The 22095-nt window shown below is 39.3% G+C and overlaps 1 protein-coding gene across 6 annotated transcripts in view; it reads left to right on the top strand.

The window, feature by feature from the left end:
- The window catches only part of ROBO1 (roundabout guidance receptor 1), a 769638-nt gene that overhangs the window by 442771 nt on the left and 304772 nt on the right, over positions 1-22095 (top strand). For all 6 annotated transcript variants that reach the window (XM_072994024.2, XM_078388993.1, XM_078388992.1 and 3 more), the window contains one exon: positions 8509-8835. In XM_072994024.2, the coding sequence (XP_072850125.2) occupies positions 8509-8835 (327 nt within the window). The remainder of the gene's footprint in view (positions 1-8508; positions 8836-22095) is intronic.

The raw sequence follows: 22095 nt of genomic DNA, 5'->3' as shown, positions 1-22095 counted from the left end.
AAAATGACTGAGGTTGACTGCATTCCTTCAGGGATTTGTTACTAATCCTTTAAAAGGCCATTTGAAATATTTTGTTTTTTGAAAGTATAAATGTCTCTACAAAATTACCCTTAAAATTTTGTTTTACTAGGTTCTGTCAGAGAGGCTAATAATTCACATAAACCAGAGCTCTTTAATTTTTTTCCTTTGAGTGTCACTATTGTGCGGTAGGCTTTTGAAAAACTTCATTTGATGTTTGAATAGAAGTTAAGTGGGAAAACACAAGGAGCATCTGAAGATTCATAACAGGTTCTTCAGGAAGCTTTTGAAAAGGAATTAGTACAGTGTACTTCTAACCTTTTATTTCATGGGAAAATGCTGCAATTGATGTCAGGTTTTATGGCTTTCATTTTATATTTTACCATTGCATACAAGTTTCTGTTAGCATTTTTTGTGAAGCTTACCTGAATTACTGACAATATAATCCTGTGCGCATCTGCTCAGCAGCAAGCCTTACTGACTTATTGCTAGATATCTGTGAAACTGTAACCAGTTACTGTATCTGAATCTGTCCCGAAAAAGGGATAGGTTTGTTTGCCAGCAACAGTTTGGAGAGAAATACCGTTTGTTCTTATTCCCCCCCCCATCACCTGCCCTGAATGCAAAGATGTCTGGGGGGGGGGCACCACAAATGGAGAAGAGAAACAGTAGTCATCTACAGGTTAATTCATAGCTTTTTAACAAAGGCTATCCTAGAGTGCTATTTATTGTTGCAAATATTTTATCTATACTTATGTATCAATAATAATAACTTTTAAACCTTTCCATACTTCCTCCATAACATGTGCCTCACAAGCATATTAAACAGTGTATGAAACTCGCATGAACCACAAAAATCAGCATCAGGTCAAAGACCATTCCAAAAAGATATCACCAGTAATCTTCTTGAAACAAGGTGTAGATGAGAAAGAAAGCTTAGTGATGCCAACAGAATCATGGCACCGACTCTCAAACTCTGAAGGATCTCACCTGTAGTGGTTTCACAGAAATGGTAAATAGGAAAAAGAATAGAATAAGAACCTAAGACACCCTAAGTATGACAGGTGCCACCATAAAACAACACTTTCAATTGTTCTTTGAGCCTTGCGTTTCCTGTAATTTGTCCTCACAGCGGGTTTGTAAGGTAGGTTAGAATTAAAGGTCACAACTGATCCAAGGTGAATTAATGTCTAGGTCTCTCTCTTCTAAATCCAGTACAATAAATGCATCTCCTTTTGTAGCAAGTGAAGTTCATATGTCTGTAGAAGCTTTTTACTGGCAGCAGTGTAGAGAACCCCCTTGAGCCAGAGTAATATAATTTCTCATTGCAGTTATGTCTTTAGTCACTGACAAACCTGTTCACCAACAAAATATTTAATCTTTACAAGAAAGAATGGCCAGTAGATAGCTGTCCACCTGGTTGCACTGTGAGAGCTAAATTAGGTTGCCTGGGAATGGGGTTGGGGAGAGATTCTATGGATTTTTTTTCCAGAAATAGAATACATGTTCCATCTTCTTAGTGAACCTCATAAATGTGAGGTTAGAGAGCTATCTCATGAAGGAAGAGAAATGGCTGAAAAGCATTCCGCTAAGTTTTTATAGGCAGATATGTTACTGGTCAATTTTGGGTTTCGGTTTTCCGACAAGGAATCAGGCGAGAACGCGACAGCTGAACCAAAGGTCCGATTTTATTTTGAATAGCAAAGTAACAGAAAAGGTCAGGTGGGACTTCCCTTAAAAGCAGATAAAATCCCGATCATATAGAGTACATACATTTTATAATAATATAGACAAAGAGCAATAAAATGCTACAATTCTATTGGTCAATTGTACCCCAGCTTTGGATCCAGTCCCTCATTGGGTAATTGATGGCAACTACGCTAATCTATTGGTTATACAGAAATATGCATATTGTGCCCCCATGTTCCCTTGACCTGTGCTTAAGATGTGCCTGAAAGTCTGGGGATAAGGGTATCCTCTTATATTTTGGTATGTTGATGTGTCTTCTTCCTGGGCCCTGATTTATAGCCTTCAGTACTGTGAAATGTTACAACAATTATGGCTTGCTTCCTCCTACAAGCATTCCAGTGATGGGTCATCTGCTACATGAAAAGGTAAAAGGGCAGTAAGGAAAATTACATTGTTATTTTAAGTGTGCCAAAAATATTTCTAGGTCAGGTGTGAATATTTCAGGGTTAGAGCTTCCTAGAGCTCCAAATCCAGGCCTTAGTTTTATCTTGGCCTATCAATTGTTAATTCTAAAATCTAGTTTCATTTCTACTCAGTATCGATACACCAGGCACCAGCACATTTCTGTGACAGTTCCTCATCCAGAACTTTTATAAGGTGTTCTTGATAAGAGGATTGCAGTGTGGGCTTTCAAATACTCTCAGCTAGTACAGTGGGGTCTCGACTTACGAACGACCCGACTTGCGAACAATTCGAGTTACGAACCTGCCTTATAGGGAAAGTAAGGACTCGACATGCGAACTTCCCTCGAGTTACGAACAGGGAAAAAAGTCCCCCCTCCCTCCCCTTAGAGGCTTCTGGAGGGGGGAAAAGGGTCAGAAACTTAAAAATAAATACTGTACTGTTAAATAAAGTCACTTACCAGGCCTTGGTAGCCCCCAAACCACAGGAAAAAGAGCAGGAAAGAGCTAAAAGCCGACACCCAGAAAGAGCCTGGCAGCCATTTTGTGGTTTTCCCCACTCCTCTCCCCGCCTAACAGCTGATCGGCTGGCTCTGAGCAGGCTTCCGGAGGCTTGCTCAGCGCCTAAAAAGCCTGCCTGAGTGCCTTTGTGCTGAAAAAATCAGCACAACATGCTTTAAAACATTATTTAAAATTGGCTTCGTTTTTTAAAAAAAAGAGTTCTAAAGTGCTGCCTTTAGTGTTCCCTGTCTTCCCTGAACCTAAGGGGAAAAAAGAAAGAAAATATCCCCCTCTAGTGGCAGAAGGCAGAATAGCAGCTTCCCATTAGTTTCTATGGACAGAAAAGAGCAGATACGGATTAAATGGTTTTCAGTGCATTCCTATGGGAAATGCAGATTCGACTTAAGAACTTTTCGACTTGAGAACCACCTTCCAATACGGATTAAGTTCTTAAGTCGAGACCCCACTGTATCACTTTATTTATATATACATATATATTAAATAGAGAATTGTCATGGAAGGTGAAATGAAGGGAAAATGACGTCAGGCAATTTTCCAGTTCCCTGTTCTGGTAATATGGCATAAAAGTAGAGAGATGTGGCACTTTGTGCAAGTTTCATGACAACATCCTAGACCACTACCAAACTCAGAGCTGATTGGTTGGTTATTGTGGATTTTCTAGGCTGTTTGGCCATGTCCTTAAGGTTGTTTTTCCTAACGTTTCGCCAGTCTCTGTGGCTGGCATCTTCAGAGGACAGGAGTTCTGTCTGTGCTCTGTTCTGACTTCTGTCCTCTGAAGATGCCAGCCACAGAGACTGGTGAAACGTTAGAAAGAACAACCTTAAGAACACGGCCAAACAGCTCGGAAAACCCACAACAACCATTGGATCCCGGCCGTGATAGCCTTCAAGAATATATCAGAGCTGATTATTTTTTTCCTTAAAAATGCTCCTGACAGAGGCTTGGAGAAGCTGAGCAGTGATGCAAAAATTATTGCCAGATTTTTAGACTGTGATCGCATGTATATGTAATATAGAGTACATACATCTGGAATTGTAACTTACTTCTAAGTAGACCTCTTTAGCAGGGATGAACAACTGGCAACCTTGAGTCTGATATCTTGCGGTGCTTGCCTAATTTCAGAAGTCCTCTCTTCACAATCAGTTGAGATCTCTAACAGGAATCAGTGCATCCTTATTGGGTGAAGAGGGATTAGGGAGCAAGAGAGAGAGGAGGGAGCAAAGAGGGTGGGAAGGAGAGAGAAGAAAGTGACAAACAAAGAGGGAGAGAAATGTGTAGTTTTGGTTCTACTGACTGCTGACATTTAGGCAGGCCAATTCTAGGAATGGACCTGTGCGTAGAAAAAGGTAAAGCAAGTATAGTAAAGCTACTAGTAGAAGCACTGTCCTGGGATGATTGTTTCAAAGGATTTGCATATGTTACTCTATGGGATGGAATGTAAATATCTAAGCTGGAGCTTAGAGTGTTCTCACAACAACCATAGAGTCCATACTGGCCACTCTGGCTGTGAGGTTTTTGTGTGGGTTGGGAATGTCATTTAAAATTCCACGTGGAGTGCACACAGGCTGCAAAGGAGAGCTTTAAAAAAAACAAACACATCCTTCCGTATTATTTATTTATTTATTTATTTATTTGATTTTTATCCCGCCCCTCTAGACCATGTCTACTCGGGGTGGCTTACAAAATAAAACAAAACAGTATAAAAATATAGCTGCAGCTAAAAACATTTCTCTCCGTTAACCATGCTAGCTAGAGCTTATGGGAGTTGTAGTTGAACAACACCTTTGTGTCGGAGTTTGTGTGCCTGATGTAAAGCTTTGGGACCAGTATGCATCCACAGGCACACTGGGTGCGCCTCATGGCTAGCCAGGCACTTCCTATATCCAGTCCTTAAAAGAGTAAAGCTGTTACATATTTGGCATTTTAAGAAGAGAGGGAAAAAAGGGGAAAGATTTTTCTTCATACTAATTTTTTAAAATATAAATTATTCTCTGTGTCATGTTTATGTATTTCTGAACCAGTAACTCTTTTATAATTTTTAGAAAGATAAAATATTTAACAGAAGTCGTTTAACTGCTCATATCCTGCATTTAAATTTGAGTGATAATACAGAAAAATGTAATGAGACACAAGACTGTGTATCATTAAGGAGTATTTTGTATGGATCAGATAGTGCTCAGTTTAAATGTGTGCTTAATATTAAGGTTTGATGGCCAAACCTTGGCCATCCACATGTGTTCTGGCTAGCTTTGTCTGCAGCAACAGCCATTGAAGCATGGAGAAAGACATGGGTGGAACTTGCTAAGTTCCATGGAGACAGTTATTTCTTTGTTTATTAAACTCTATATAGAAGTCTTTTCAAAAACCTACCTTTACTAATGCTTTACTAATGCTTTTTATATCCTATCGAGCTTAAAAAGGTCCACCCATTTAATGGCTTCAGAGAGAGCATTGGCAAGAAACACTCTATCCTGAAACTTACCTTGAGAACTTGAATTTTTTTGGCTAAAACTACCAAAATTCTAGTTGGGGGAATTCCTGCTGATTGCTGATAGCTGTAGTGAAAAAAAGTCTGAAAACCGCTTGCCTGTTTCACATATTTAGCTAAATGCCTTTGGGATATAGTCTCACATCCCCAGAAGTCAGGATTGAATTCTAAAAGCATTTAATATATATTAGCAATATTTACCATAACTTGCAAGTGAAACATTATATGTATTCCTTGTTATGGATAAAGGGACCAAAGCTGAAAGATAGTGCTATGTGTGAGTCCTTCTTAAAGTACTTGTTTCTGGCCCATATGAAAACCAGACTCCTTTTTTAATAGGTCATGTTTTCAACAATTTGACAGCCCACTTCAGGTTTGCACAGCATCTGATGTGTTGTTGGCATTTGTTTGCAAATACATGTGTAAATGTGAGCTGCTTTGTAAGCATAATAGTTGCTTGCTTAGCCAAATATGTGGAATATTTGGCATGTTGAATTTTGCATTTGGAAATGCGAACTTTGTACTAAAGAATTTTGTATCTATTAGGTTCCTCTATCTCTGTAATCTCTATACCTCCAATGAAGTGTTTGTGGGCTTTTCAAAGAAAAATGTGGGTTCCTTGTAGATAAAAGTATGTGAATGATGAGTATAGTGCTTCTGTGTTCACAAACTGTCCCTTCTGGGACTGATTTCTGACAAGAAAATTACAGGATTTGTGCCGTTTGTAGGATTTATGTTGATACATAAAGTTGCTTCTACTCAATAAAACACAAATTGCAACTTAAATAACTTGACTGTAAGGAGGGAAAATTAAAAGTATAGACATGGAAGAAGATTACTCCAGTACCACAACCAGTACATCCCTTCTGGCGGCTGTCATCAGATTTGCTGTTAATGCTCCCTTTGTGGCACTCATTTCGTGAGAATCACAGCCCCATACATTTTAAGGAATTTTACACAGTGTTCCAAATAAGACTGTTACGTACAGTACTTTGGTCCGCCTCAAAATACGTTTATAGACAGTTCCTTATTTGTCTTTTTGTTAATGCATGAAAACTAAATCAGTTATCTCCTTCTGCAAGGTTGTAAAATGGTCTTTCTTATTTAATTCAAGTTTCAGTATAATGTGTGGACCTAGAATTATAATTTAAAACTGCTGAGCTTTTAATTACTATCTTTTGTTTAATACAGTTTTAGTGGTAGAGTGGCAGAGTGGTATTTTTGAGGGTGTGGGGGGAGTGATTATTGGGAAGGATAAGGGCCCATGACATAGTTTAAATGCACCCAGCCCCATATGTTTTCAGTACTAAAACATTACATTTCGAAATGAATTTATTGATTTCTATATCACATCTTATCCGGTCAAAAAACAAACATTCTAAATCAGAGAGGCTCTGGAATGTCTTTTGGATGATATTTCCTGACTTTCAGATATCAGGAAAGGTGCAGTGTGAAAAATTTTACTAGTTTTTTTACTGGTCCACTGGTTTTTAAATTATAATTTCTGCTGTTATGTTAAATAAATTTCGGTTTTTTTAAGCCTACATTCTTTAAATCTGGATTTTTGGGAGGTTGTATGATTAGTTTTTCTGACCATTTTGGCACATGATTCTTGTGAATTGTTCTATTTTTTGGTCTTATATACAGTATGTTTTTTGGTCATAATATCACTAAAATAACTGTATTTTACTTGTGTTTCATGGCAAACTCTTAAAAAGCTTGTATTTAAATATTAAAATAGAATATAGAATGAATTAATTGGTCAATTATATATGGGGAGATAGGAATAAAATCAGCAAGAAAATCAGAAAACAAAGTCTTGAGTCCACAAAGCCCCTTGGAAAGGTGTAATGTTGAATTCTTAAGGGAGAAAAATTTTTCTAAAGGCATGGGCTATCTGTAAAATGGCTTAACATGTGGGATTTGCTGGCCAGACCAGCTTCAGTGCTGGGCTAAAAAGCTGGATCTCTAACATTATTGGTGCAATCTCAAATATTCACATGGGTGTAACTGGTCCTTCAAACTTTATACTCAGCTATTCAGAGCTATTAAGTGGGCAACCAAGGCAACTGATGCAAATTTTGTGTAATGTAGTCAAACTGTTTAGTACTTCAAATTTGCATTTTTATGCTAATAGTTTTTAATTGTGGTATGGTTCTTTGGAATAAGCTATTATGGCTGAAGTATGAAAAAGGGAACAGGATAATATATTTAATCATACTGATCTAAAAACCTATCCTGAAAGTGTAATCTTAACCCATATATGCACCAGCTGTAGTGGATTCAGAATGGGCTGAAGCCTTTTGTAGTGTTATAGCTACCTCCATGTCAGCAGAACGTATTTGTGCTAGATCTATTAGCAGAGGGAACTGACAGCAAAACTGCTCTGTTGGTTGTCAGCAGAAAGGTAGAAAAAATGTGGAATGAGCTGATTTAGGATACAACTAAATCTTCTGTAACTGCAGGGACACAACCACTATACCAGGTTGGCACAGGGATTGTATCTCAGAAACCAGTTGGTTCAATTGACCATTGAATCCCTATAGAGTTCAGGGTCTCATTATCAGAAGGCATGCCTCTTTCACAGGGCAGTTCGCATATTATGAAATGTTCTAAGGATGGAGAATATCTGCCAGGTTATTTGCATATCTTAAATAAGAAAAGAATGGAGGTGGGCTTAGCCACAGTATCAAAGAGTGACAAAGCTGGACTTTTAAGTTTCTGTCCTGTGCAGTGAATTTGCCACCTTCTACTGTCCTTTAAGAAGCAGGTAAAGCCAGTATTCTTTTACCCAAAGAATTTAACCGAAAAGCTGTATTGAAATTTCAAATATTGAAATTTGCCTCATTTTCATTGACTTCATGACAGTAGTGAGCTTATGTTTAACGTTGTTTCCAGTACTGTGCTGTTCTTAAATGTTTGTTGCAAAATCCTTTGAGAGGTGGGATGCATGTTAAATTATGTGGAGGCAATCATATGGCCCATGGGTTCATACTGAATCACTGTCTCACCTTAGTACAAGGAGAATCACACTTTGGAAGGCTCTGGAAAGTGTATTGAACCTTCAAAATAAGGCACATAACCCACATAAGCCTTGAAACATTTTTATTATTCTTATTTAAATCAGAAGTTGAATAGAAGTTTGATTTCAGTAGGTGTTTGCAGTGGGACCCAAGATGAACCATAGGGAAGACTGGACCCTAGACCTTCTGACTGATTCCTATATTAAATAATAGACATAACTAAAATATTAACTTGTTGGGGTGAATGTTAAAAAGTTATCAATAAAGAAGGAGTTAAATATTTAAATCTGCAATTTTCCCCCCTTAGGTTCTCGTCTTCGTCAGGAGGATTTCCCACCTCGAATAGTTGAACATCCGTCGGATCTAATTGTTTCTAAAGGAGAACCAGCAACTTTGAACTGTAAGGCTGAAGGCAGGCCAGTACCAACTATTGAATGGTATAAAGGAGGGGAAAGGGTAGAAACTGACAAAGACGATCCTCGTTCACATCGGATGTTGTTGCCAAGTGGATCTTTATTTTTCTTGCGCATAGTTCATGGCCGTAAAAGTAGGCCTGATGAAGGAGTCTACGTTTGTGTAGCAAGGAATTATCTTGGTGAAGCTGTTAGCCACAATGCATCACTGGAAGTAGCAAGTAAGTCCTCCTTTCCTCTCTTTTTGTGGCAGCTATTTTATTGTAAGTTGCTTGTGCTGAACTTTAAGAAAAAAGATAAGGTTAGAAATAGTTGGGTTTGTGGGAAAAAAACTTGTTTGATTTAACTGTGTAATACTAGCATTCTGCCAGCGTCTGTATGGAATAATGCATGTATGGAAGCAGACAATGAACTTGGCTGAGTGGATAAATGTGGCTATGTGAGTTGGAATAACTACATTTGTTTTGTTGTTTTGAAATACAAGAAGCTAGTTTTATTAAGAAAGAATTAAAATAGCAACAAAAACAAAAACAACATCAGAGTGGTATGGAGTAAAATATGAAGAATCATTTTAAGCAATTTAGGTAGCCCAAAATCGAGTCAGATCAATACAAACAGAAACAACAATAGTCTTGTACACGTTTGTATCTACTTGGTGTACAGTAGCACATTTTCTAATTCATTTCAGTTGCCTTGCATTTTTGTCATGGTAATAGATCTCAAACTTTAATTTACTGTGCACTTATTGTTTGGTTTTCGTTCATATTGGTGTGTGTAGTGCTAGTCCTCCAGAGCTGTTGCCACCTAGGTATGCACTGTTGATCATCAAACCCAAGATGTGTTCTGTGCAGTGTTCTTAACAAAGAACACTTTAAAAGTGTCTTTTGTGAAACATTGGCATAAGTAAGGGTTTTGCCACAGTTTTCAGATACAGTAAGTAATGAATCCTTATCCTTGTAATTTCTGTGTTAAAATAATTTAATGTACTTTGTGGATGCCTTGTAAACATTTATGTCTTTCTTCTCTTGTCCTATCTGGAAAGTTATATATATATTTGCATTTTTTGATAATATGTATCAAATTATGTAATTTAATGTTGATTAAATAACCTGTGAGATTGTAAGGTTGGCCTGTTGGGCACATATAGGTGTAATTTCATTACATAATTATGTAATTACATAATATGCAGTCAGTGCTATTTTGTTGTTGTACATCAACTCACTGTCTAAACTGTATGTTAACTTTTATAGGCCATTGTATTTTGAATATATCAGTTCTGCACTTAATGGAGTCAGGCTTGTTTCGTTCCTAAATTGCTGGTGTAGTCAATCAGTTCTAAGCTTTTTGCCCTTGTGTAAGTCATCTTGATTTAGATTACAATGAAAGCCTTGGTGAGAAAGACAAGATTTATTTTAAAATAAATGTAGCATAGAAACACTTTCTAGGTAATTCTACTATATTTGGAAATATAATAAAGCATGCATATTCTAAAAAGAAAACAAACAAACCCAAAAAACCTAAAATGTTTTCTATATGATGGTTGGATAATATTAGATTGTTTGTATAGTTTTACATTGTGATGATAGGTGTCCTGGGATGTATGTACTGTAATAGAGAGAGAGATTTGAAAAAAAAATTATAGAATTAAAAATGAAATGTTAGAAGACCAAATACATATACTTAACAATGCTGTAGGTTTGTCTTGCCTTTGAAAAACTTTATACAGTACAGAAATATATAGGCAGAAAAGCAAAGAACAAGAATATATCTATAATGTAGAGATGGATAGCGCAATATTTTTTTTTCTGAAATTCATCAGCAGGGAAAGCAGAGCATCAGTCACTAGTCAATGTCAAGCTAATCTACATCAGAGGAGGCCTTTTCCTTCCTTTTACCCTTTGGCCCTTGTCTGAAGAGTGTGCTGAGTGAGCAGTAACATTAAAAAAATTCTCTTCTGGGGGGTACTTTTTGTCTTTAATTCACTTATATTTGCCACAGCTTCCTCAAGACAGTCTTTGACTCCCAATCTCCTGAGATTTGCCTTGGCTTGATGTCTTTGTAGCCGCACTTCTCACCCCCCCCCCCATGCTTCCATATATGTTTTTGTGTGCCTCTGTTCCCTCCAGATGCTTTGACTACAACACCCAGAATACACCTGTTTGTCTTATATGCTGGGATTGATGGCACGTGAAGTCCAAAACCTTTGAAGAGCAACAGATTGAGGACATGTGATGTATACAGAGTTGACCTCTCAGAGTTCTTATCAGCTGTTTCACATGATTTCTTCCTTGGGAATTTTGAGAAATATACAGTATACAAAAAAAATATGGATTAATAGGGAAATGAAGGGTTTTTCTTCTTTATAGAATGGAAGTGAGATAAGATGAGTTTCACTACTCAGAAGAATTTTCATGTACTAATTTAGAGGCACCTTTCTCTTCATAATAGGTGTGTTCCTTCTCTGTTATAAAAAAGAGGGCACGTAGCAGAAGATAGCTGTGAAATTTTGAAAAGAAATGTCTAGGAAATCCAGTAAGAAGAAACACAGCAAGTGTATTTTATAAGCAGCTGACAGCACCCTGTTTCTCAGAAGAGTGCTCGTGGTGTTCAGTGTTGATGTGGAAATGTCATCATCTTAATTTTCAGAGCGCTGGAAGGTACAAGTTGCAGCTTATTAGTCACATATTGAGGAAAGAGTTGTAGTAGTCAGACTCTTCATCTCTTTAACTAGGCAGAACAGTCAACTCTGCATTTAAGTGGTGTTCCCTGAAGTGATAAAAGTTGACTAATTGTTCTAGCAGGATTTTTTCACATTGCCACGTTTTACAATTAGCTTGTTTTGTCTTATTACTGGCCATCAAGAGAAAAAAAAATATGGGCTTAATTGCAAGTTTGATTGTTCAGGTACAAGAATCTGGATGAATCGTGCTGCTGGAATAAAAGCTTAGCACAAGTTTAGCATGTTGTAGTCCCGTAATTATCTCTTCCCCTTTTCAAATCTTCTCTATCGTGGAACTTATCTCCTTGCTTTATAGACAACTGTTTTGGTCCCTGTTCTCACTTTGGGAGAACCTCACCCTCTCACACATATAGTTGCGTGTTGCGTTATTTTCCTTTCAATCTCTACCTTTGCAGTTATGGTGATTTTTGCATGTTAAACTGCTGTGCAAGACTTGCTTTTGAGCAAATAGACATACCTTGATTTCTTTTTCTTTATTAATTTAATGGCTTGCCTCGGCTATGCTTGGCCAATGTGAATGTTAACTTAAACTGGAACTATTAGTTGTTTGCCTTTAAAAAGAATTATACTGCTTTTGAATTTAATGTTAGTGTTTCAGATCTGTTCTAATAAAGATAAGGGTTTGTATCTTCATATATGATTATCAGAGCATAGGATACACACGTCAGGTAAGAAGCTGCCCCAATTCCCCATTTTACATTTGTCTTTTAGGGCTTTATTAAGAAAAAAATGTTTTCTGCTACCAACATGAAGTCTTACCATCCTTATCATAAAGATAAAGCATAGTTCAGAAAATATAAGTTGTAAGATGTATGCTATAGTTATAGAGCAGTAGAGATACTGTTGTTCTGGTGCTGTTGTTCTAGTAGTTACTGGTCAGCATGAGGCTCTCATGGAGCTTTTTTAAAAGCCTCACATTCCGTGTACATTCTGCTGATACAGAATTCTGCGTACGAAATAAATGCTGTTAGTTATTATGTACAGTGGTGCCTCGCATAACGATTTTAATTGGTTCAAAAAAAAACGTTATGTGAAACATCGTTATGTGAAACACCATTTCTCATAGGAATGCATTGGAAACCGGTTAATCCTTTCCAGTAGGCACGGATTGCCGTCCTTAAGCGAAAAAACCCATAGGAAACATCGTTAAACGATACAATGTTTCCTCCATTGGAATGTATTGAAGCTGACTCAATACATTTCAATGGCTTTGCGAAGTCAATTTTTGCAAATTTAAGTGTGTCATAAAAGGGTCAAAAATGGTTTTAAATGCTTGGATTAGCTTCTGCACCCTCTAAAACGGATGCAAAAGTTAATTTGGCTTTGATCTGACTTTTCGTTAATTTATGGTGAATTCCCCCCCCCCAACTTTTAACAGCTGTCAAAATCTGACAGCTCTATTGTTTCCTATGGGGGAAGAAAAAATTCACAATAAATTAACGAAGACTCAGCAACTGTTCTAAATGCTTGGGTTCGTTAGAGGACCCCCTAAGTCGTGTGCAAACCTGATTTGGCTTTGATCTGAACTTTCGTTAATTTATGGTGAATTGTTTTCTCCCCCATAGGAAAGCATGGAGCTGTCAGATTTTGACAGGTCCATTGGTTCCTATGGGCCGGAAAAAAAATTCACCATAAATTAACAAAAAGTCAGATCAAAGCCAAATCAGGTTTGCACACGACTTAGGGGGTCCTCTAACGAATCCAAGCATTTAGAACCGTTTTTGACCCTTCTAAGACACTTTTTAAATTGAAAAAAAGAAACATCGTTAAGTGAAGCAGGGGACCTAAAATCGCATTCGTTATGCAAAGCATGGTCCCAAACTTCGCTAAGCGAAAATCACCCATAGGAAACATCGTTATGCGGTGCATATTATTTTCTAAAAAAACACATAGTTATGCGAATTCATCACTAAACGAGGCACTCGTTAAGCGAGGCACCACTTGTATTTGGTTAGATGCACATTAGTTTCTCTTATGTATGAAACATATATATTGCATTATAGAACAAAGAGAATAGCCCATTTTGTTGCCATCACTTCTTCCAGCTCCAGTTTTAATACAACATGCAGTTCATTCAAGTGTTTTAAGCTCTTCTTATAACTAACCCACTACTGTATTATGCAATATACCAGTATTATTCCATTCACTTTGAAAGGGGTAAGGTACATAAGGCTTTTGTATGTAAGGCTGAAGTGAGGTTTGAAATTGAGGCTTTCCACATCACACCCCTATCCTAGGCAGTGCATCACACTACATTCCATTTTAATTAGATTTTGTTCTAATTAAATTGCCTCAAGTAAGTAAAGTTTTGAAGTTCTACATTAGAAATAACCTATACTGCTCTGTACTATAGTATTCATAAAGGTGTGTGAATATTGATGACTAATGAAGTTCATTATAGAGATTTCTCCTTGTTGCTAGTTAATTGTTGAGCAATATGGACAACAATATTCGCTTGGGAAAGTGGCATACACAATGGACTTTGTGGGATGGGGAGGGCAGTAAGGATGGATGTTAGTCACTTGTGTAGGAAAAAAAGTAGAAAGTAGGAGACACAACCCATTGTTTCTAGGTTGATCTGTATTCATTCTATGGAATGAAATTTTACTCTTTTTTTTCCACCCTGAGCCTTTTTGAAGAGAAACCTATAATCACTTGTAGGAAGATTTAGATAAGATAAGACCAGGCTTCCTATCTCTTTGAGAGGAGGTCTTGAGGGCCTGTATTGTGTGTTGGGCTTACGAGACAGATTGGGGATTCTGTTGGTGTACCGCCCACCCTGCTGTGTACCAACAGTCTCCCTGCCTGAGCTGATGGAGGTAGTCTTGGACCCGGTGTTGAGGACTCCCAAGCTGTTGGTGCTGGGAGACCTCAACATCCATGCCGAGGCTGGGGCAAGACTGGGGTGGTTCAGGACTTCATGGCTGCCATGACAACCATGGGGCTGTCTCAATGTGTCATCAGCCCGATACATGACAACAGCCATGCCTTGGTTTTCTCAACAGGTCTGGAAGATGGTGATTTGGATGTGGAGGGGCTGGTTGTGACCCCATTGTCATTGTCAGACCACTTCCTGGTCAAGCGTGGGGGATCTATTAAGATGATCCACCCTCAGAGACTAATGGATCCAGATGGTTTCCTGAATGCTGTGGGGGATTATCCCTCTGATATGGTTGGTGCTCCTGTCGAAGCTCAGGTAACCCTATGGAATAAGGAGATCCGGGTGGTTGACACTATTGCACCTAAGTGCAGAGTCCAGACAGCTCCTTGGTATACTTCTGAACTGCAGGTGATGAAGCGAGAGGGGAGACGGCTGGAGTGCAGGTGGAGGAAATCTTGCTGGGAGTCCGATCGAACACGACTTAGAGCCCATTACTAGGCCTATTTTGTGGCAATACGGTTGGCGAAATGGCAATATTTCTCCAGCCGTATTGCTTCCTCAGAATGTCGTCCAGCAGAGCTGTTTCAGGTGGTCCGGGATATTCTTCAACTGGGGAATCTGGTGGAGGTCCTGGACTGCTCATCAGCTTACTGTGATGAGTTTGGCATTCATTTTGAGTGAAAAATCGCTTAGATTTGCAGTGGGTTGGACTCCACCATTACTGCAGAATCAGAGGATGTGTCCAGTGTGCCGTGCTTAGGTCAAGTCTTAATGGATGAGTTTCAATTGTTGAGACCTGAGGATGTGGACAGGATCTGTCCGTTGTACTACCACTCCGCTCGACCCTTGCCCATCTTGGCTAATTGGAAGATCTGCCAGGGGGGTTCACACTTGGGTCCTGGAGGCCGTGAATACCTCTTTAAGAGAGGGAGTGGTCCCTACCACCTTGAAAGAGGCAGTAATTCGGCCACTCTAAAAAAGCCTAACCTGGACCCAAGGCTGGTGGTTAACTACTGACCAGTGACAAACCTCTCTTATTTTGGCAAAGTGTTGGAGCGGGTTGTGGCTGGGCAGCTCCAGGCACTGCTGGATGAAACAGATTTTCATGATCCATTTCAGTCAGGGTTCAGCTGGGTTTTGGTACGGAGACTGCCTTGGTCACCCTGTACAATGACCTTTGCCGGGAGAGAGACAGGGGGATTGTGACCCTGTTGATACTCCTGGACCTCTCAGTGGCTTTTGACACCATCGACCATGGTGCCCTTCTGGATAGGCTGGTTGGGTTGGGAGTTGGGGGCACCACTTTACGGCTGACAATGTCCAGAGGGTGGTGCTGGGGGACAGTTGCTCTGTCCATAGCGTTTATATCATGGAGTTCCTCAGGGCTTGATACTGTTCCCCCATGCTGTTTAACATCTACATGGAACTGCTGGGAGAGGTCATCAGGAGGTTTGGGCTGAGGAGTCAGCAATATGCTGATGACACTCAGCTCTGCCTCTTGTTTTCCACCAATCCAGGTGAGGCAATTTCAGTGCTGAATTTATGTCTGGACCTGATAATGGACTGGATAAAGGTTAATAAATTGAATCTAAATCCAGACAAGACCGAAGTGCTGTTAGTGGGTGCTTTGTCGGACAGGCTGGAGGGACATTTCCTTGTCCTGAATGGGGTTCATCATAGGCATCCTTCACTCTCGAAAGATTATGTTAACATGCTTTGAATTGAGGAGTGTCCCCTCCAGAGCATGAAGTCTGGGTAAAGTAATATGGAGGATAGGCTGTTACCCAAGGAGCAGATCCCCCCTCTCCACGTTGCTGAAATGGTCCAATGGAAAACCAAGAGCCAATACAACTGGTTCCAGCAACGTCGCAGGAGTTGGCAGAAGAACACAAACTGCCTCCGAGACTCCTGCTCCGGATTTTGCCTCTAGGTTAACTGTTGAAGCCTTTTCCATGAATGGATATAGCCACAAGGCAGTGGAGGTTTGAAATTGGAGTTTTCCTTCTCCTAGATGGGCTGCCTTCCATGGCTGATGAGCCCCACCTACCCGGCCTGCTCTTTAATAGTGCAGAAGTATGATCCAACCTTTACAAATTTCCTGCCTCCCAGGTGTATGCAAATCTAATTGGCTTTCCTATTTACCATATTAGAGCCTGAGATACAATCAGAGAATTTGAGAACTTCCTGGGACACGCTCTTTTAAAGCAGAAAGTCATGCGGTGGGGGAGACAAAAAGAAAACCCAGGAAAAAAACTCAGCAAATTCTCCATGCAAACATACCTGGCCTTCAGCCTCAGCCTAGCTTCCTAGGGAAAAAGGCCCAGAGTCCTGGGACACACTCTTTTAAAGCAGAAAGTCCCAACCCTAGGCCCCACCCCCAGGCCTCCCTGCCCCTAAGGGACAGTGTCCGCATCCTGGGGGTGCTCCTGCACTCCAGTCTAACTCTGGAAGCCCAGGTGGACTTGGTGGCTGCGGAAATTATACCAGCTACGGCCCTACCTGGACGAGCGGAGCCTCATGACAGTTACACATGAACTGGTAACATCTGGTATAGATTACTGCAGTATGCTCTACGTGGGGCTGCCTTTGAAGACGGTTCGACAACTGCAACTGGTCCAGAATCGAGCCGCGAGGGGACATATCAAGCCAATTCTGTTTAAATTACATTGGCTACCAGTTGCTGCCCGGGCCGAATTCAAAATGCTTGTTTCGACATATAAAGCCCTAAATGGCTTGGGCCCTGGATACCTGAAGGACTGCCTCCTTCAATATGAACCTACCTGGCAGTTAAGATCTAGCCAGGGGGCCCTTTTGAGAGAGCCATCCCTCAAGGAGGTAAGAGGGATGGCTTGTAGACAAAGGGCCTTCTCAGCAGCTGCCCCCAGACTATGGAACACCCCCAACTGAAATTCATCTAGCGCCGACATTGATGACATTTCGGCTCCAGGTCAAAACCTTCCTGTTCCAGAAGGCTTTTAATTGAAATAATATCTATTGTGGGTCGTGATGGCAATTTTTAGACTATATATTTTAATTTTATTTTAATTGTTTTATCTTTTTTTACTGTATTTTAATTGTTCTAAGCTGCCCAGAGACCTTTGGGTAGTGTGGGCGGCATATAAGTTAAACAAACAAACAAACAAATAAAATAAGAGATATCTGGGATCTCAACTATTGGTTTTGTCTTGTTTTGTTTATTCCCCAAAGATTGCCATGTTAGTCTATAGTACTTAAGTACTGTCAAGGATAATTTCCACATTGAGGCAGAACAAAGATAATCAGCAGCCATATTTGACAGGTGTGCAAAATGCTGAAATGCAGATTGTGTATTAAATGAAGTAGTGTCTGGGGTGATGCATTGTCCTTACTGATTGGCTATCTGTAAATGTGCATGTGTATAACTCTGGACATGTGGAGAAGATGTAGTATCTCTTCTAATTAATGTAAAGCTGTCAGTTTATTTTGCTAAAACATCTGTATATATTGTAAATATACTTGATGTTGGGAGAAGCTGTCTTCCTTTGTGTGATTCAACTGGACTGCCTGGACTGGGACAAAACTCTGCTAATTTACACCAACAAGTACTGCAGCAAAATCTACTCACTACCTGGGTTCAGTCCCTGGCAGCTGGCTGGATGCTTGCTCAGCCTTCCATCCTTCCAAAGCTGGTAAATTGACTACCAAGCATGCTTGGGGGAGGAGCATAATTAAATTGTACACTGCCCAGAGAGTGCTATAAGAAGCACACTTGTTTTGCTTTGATCTGTTGTCTCAAACAAAACAAAACAAAGAATCTTTTTGTGTCTTCAAAACTAAGACTTTTTATTTGGCAAAAGGATTTATGAAGTGTAGCCTGCTTCTTTAGCCTCCCTTGCAAGTAAGCAAACTTTATCATATTATTCCCATGAGAGAAGGTTTGGGGGGAAAGCCAAGGGACAGACTATACCTGCTGTCCAGTAATAACGCATTTCCTCTAAACAATTTAGAAATAGTGGGGGATCTTATCAAGATTACAGTTTTGGCTGCACAATGAGTACTTTGTTTTGTATTATTTTACGTTATTCTGAGCATAGCCATCTTAACTACACTACTTAGGTTACCTATTGGAGTCACAGCTGAAGGGATTGTATGGATTGGAGTTGATAGGGCATGTAAGTAGAAAAGAGTGCAGCTCTTAAAAAGTTCTCTGTAAGTAAAGGCAATGGTAATATGGAAGCAGTAGCTCACTTTAAAAGATGAAATATTTCTGCTGAAGTCTCTGTAACTCCCTTACTGACTTTCTGAACCGGGCCTTTTGAGGATTTAAAATACTGTATAGTTAAATCAATTCCATGTTTTTGTTTTTGTTAAGTAGAACAAGGTTCAGATTACCATCTGCAGGGACCTGCTTTCTGGTAGTGAAAGGTCCTCTGCAATGTGGTAAAGGGCATGTTCTTGTCAAAATTATGCTAGGTAATTTTCTCTATAGATGTCAGTTTTCACAAGGGAAATACAGTGTTGATCTAAATAGTCCAGGCAAAAATCTGGCAATGGCATAAACATTTTAAATATTAAAGAAGAAGGAATAGCAAAAACAGTTTCAATATGAACTCTTCTGTCAAAGGACTATGGAGAGAAGGCAGGTCCCCCTCTCTCTTTTCAATCATGCATTTAACCCTATTCATAGTTGAAAAGGCCTTCCCGCATAAGCTTAGTAAAAGCAATCACCCCACACACACACACACACACAAATAAAGGATGAAGGAGAACAAGCAAATTTGGGTACACATTCCAAGTTAGAAAGTTCTTATAATAACTAGCTGCTACAGAAACAATTATATAAAATGTTACATTTAAAGTGGTAAAGGCATGAGAGCAATATACATTCCTAACAAGGACCAGCGTGAATTTTCAGACTACACAAATAGGAACAATTTTTAAAAGGCACAACCATTGTTAGAGGAGACTTCAGCAGTACAACAAGCATTGACAAAATAAGAGGTTCCTTTTTAAATAGAATTACAAACATTAAGAATTAGCAAATTGCATGAGCAGTCACACTTAAAACAGAGGTAACACATTTTTTAATACAAGAACTCATATTATTTAGGAAACGTTCTTTAGGAAAAAATACAAGAAAAAATACACCAGTGAATAAATCAGTACACAGTATCCTGAAATGAAAAACTAGAGATAGAAAAGGAATATTAAACTTTTTACTCTGAATTATATTTGATGATAATATTTCATAGTCCACAAGAGTGGCACTGGTGGGAACCACTCCTTCAATACCTTACATACCTTGTGTACCTTATTACATAGTAATTATGAGTTCCCAAGTCAATTTAGAGTTATGGTGACTCTTAATATGGTTTTCTAGACGGAGTGTGTTCTAAAATGGTTTATTATTCCCTTCTTTTTGGGGCCCTCTGGGACTGTGCAGCTTGCTCAAGGATACACAGGTAGACTTGTCTTCTGGGAAGCACAGTGAGAACAAGAATCTGGACCTCTGGCTTTGCAGCCAAGCATCAGACTTAGTCAATTACCCAGTCAGGATTGACGCCATAGCAGAAAATAGGGCCTAGAATATCTGAATGTAAATCCAGACTTGATCAGTCTTTTTGTGGCAGAAATGATAGTGCCTATACTTTTTCATTAACACTAAAGCAAAGTGACAGTTGACCAAGTCATATACAAATTGGCAAATTACATTTGCCTTTTCTAAAACATGGTGGCGCTGTGGGTTAAACCGCTGAAGCCTCTGTGCTGCAAGGTCAGAAAACCTGCAGTTGTAAGATCGAATCCACGTGACGGAGTGAGCCCCCCGTCGCTTGTCCCAGCTCCCGCCAACATTGCGGTTCAAAAGCATGCAAAATGCAAAAATGCAAGTAGATAAATAGGTACCACCTCGATGGGAAGGTAAACGGCATTCTGTGTCTAGTCACGTTGGCCACGTGACCATGGAGGATTGTCTGTGGACAAACACTAGCTCTATGGGTTGGAAACGGAGATGAGCACTGCCGCCTGGAGTCGGACACGACTGGACAAAATTGTCAAGGGGAACCTTTACCTTTAACTTTCCAAAACTACCAAAAGAAACTTTTATATGATAGTTTCTGGATTTGCATGAGGATTGTTTCATACATGATATGGGCAAGTTGCACAGTCCCCAGAGTGCCCCCCCAAAGGAAACGTTAAACTGCTATTCATATTCTCTACTTGAGAAACCCTGGAAAGGTCGAAATCAACTTGAGGGCTTGCAATTATTATTCAGTACACATAACAATAAAGAATACGTAACTGTTCTATTATACTACTTGGTCTACAGTGAAGTTATATTTTTAAAAGATGTGCCAGTAATTAGTGTTACTTTAATCTGTGCCTTATTACCTTGAAATAGTTGAATTTTTTGCACCAGTGTAAAAATAAGGACTGTGAATGAGGATGGCTATGTTCTGTGTAATTTTTACCCCAAAGGAGCTACAGAGAGAAAGCAGTAAATCTTCCTCATATACATTTACATACTGGAAAGGTCCTCAGACCTACATTAGCTCTGTTGATTTTCTGTAGACTTATTGTAAATAATGTTTTTATTGTATTATTGTATTACTGTTATCATTTGGGGATGGTTCCAACTGTATTGTATACTTGGACAGGTAAAACTGTTCAAATTTTAGAATGCAGTCCTTGAAATAACTTTGTTCTTGATCCTTCTGGAAATTAGTTGCAGATATTATAGGCAGAGTTGGCCTACTAACAGTAAAGACAGATTCAGTCATTCCTAGTTCTTTCCACAATGGTAATCTGCAACCAATGTTAATGCTAACCATATGTCAGTGAATACCTTTGCCCAATCATGTGCCAGAAAGCCTTTTACTTACACTGTTTTGAAGTGCTAATGTTGATGTTCTGCCAGAAGTAGAATGTGTTTCTAGGCCTGTCAGAGCGGCTTTCAGCCCTCTTTCCTATATTTTGTGGGCTGTGGCATTGTGTATTTAGCATGGCTCTAATTTTCAGGTTCATATCATGCTGTTAGTCAGATTGCACCACTACCCGATTACTGCTATCTGCTGGTTAAGATTGTGGCTTGCATCTAGTGTGATGGTAATAGATGCCTGTTAGCATCACAGATCATTCTTGCCCTTTTCTCTCCAAACAGCCTGCTTCAGCACACACACACCCCCCCCAAAAAAACCCCTAGCTCCAGTGATTTTCCTAGTCCTGCAAGTTGGGTTGTATTAAGAAGGAGGGTTGTGGTTCCTTTGTGTTCCACAGAATGAGGAAGTTCTGCAAGTGAACTGCCAAATTGGATTGCAAGTATAATAAGGTGTATGAACTAGGGTTAGACACCTGTTTGGATCAAAAGTTAATGCCTGACTTTCCTCTAAAACAAACAAACGATCAATTGATCAAATAAACAAAAAGAGAAAAACTTTTATTTGGACAAACTTTTCTGGACTGTAGTCTACTTAATTGAACAAAGTTGAAGTTGTTTTTCCTGCACTTGTCTAACATGGTTAACCATATACAGTGGGGTCTGGTTGTCCAGGATGGGTGCCCAACTCACTACAGTCAGCTATCCCTACTGGTGGCCATACATGACTACATTGTCACGTGTAGGAGAGTGAGAAACTGAAACCCTAATACTGTTAAGTGCTAAGTTATTTGCTAACAGGTATGTAGAAACAAATACAGTGGGGGCTCTACTTAAGAACATCTCTACTTAAGAACAATCCAACTTAAGAACAGCTCCTTTTGCTAAATTTTGCTTCTACTTGAGAACAGAAATCCAAGATAAGAACAGGAAAAAAAACCTTTCCTGTTCTTTTTTTTAAGGTCATCTCAGGTTAAAAAAAAATTCTCCCCCTAGTGGTAGAGTAC

This window comes from Pogona vitticeps, chromosome 3 (genome assembly GCF_051106095.1).
Source record: "Pogona vitticeps strain Pit_001003342236 chromosome 3, PviZW2.1, whole genome shotgun sequence".
Lineage (NCBI taxonomy): Eukaryota > Metazoa > Chordata > Lepidosauria > Squamata > Agamidae > Pogona > Pogona vitticeps.
This window is presented reverse-complemented; position numbering and strand designations above follow the sequence as displayed.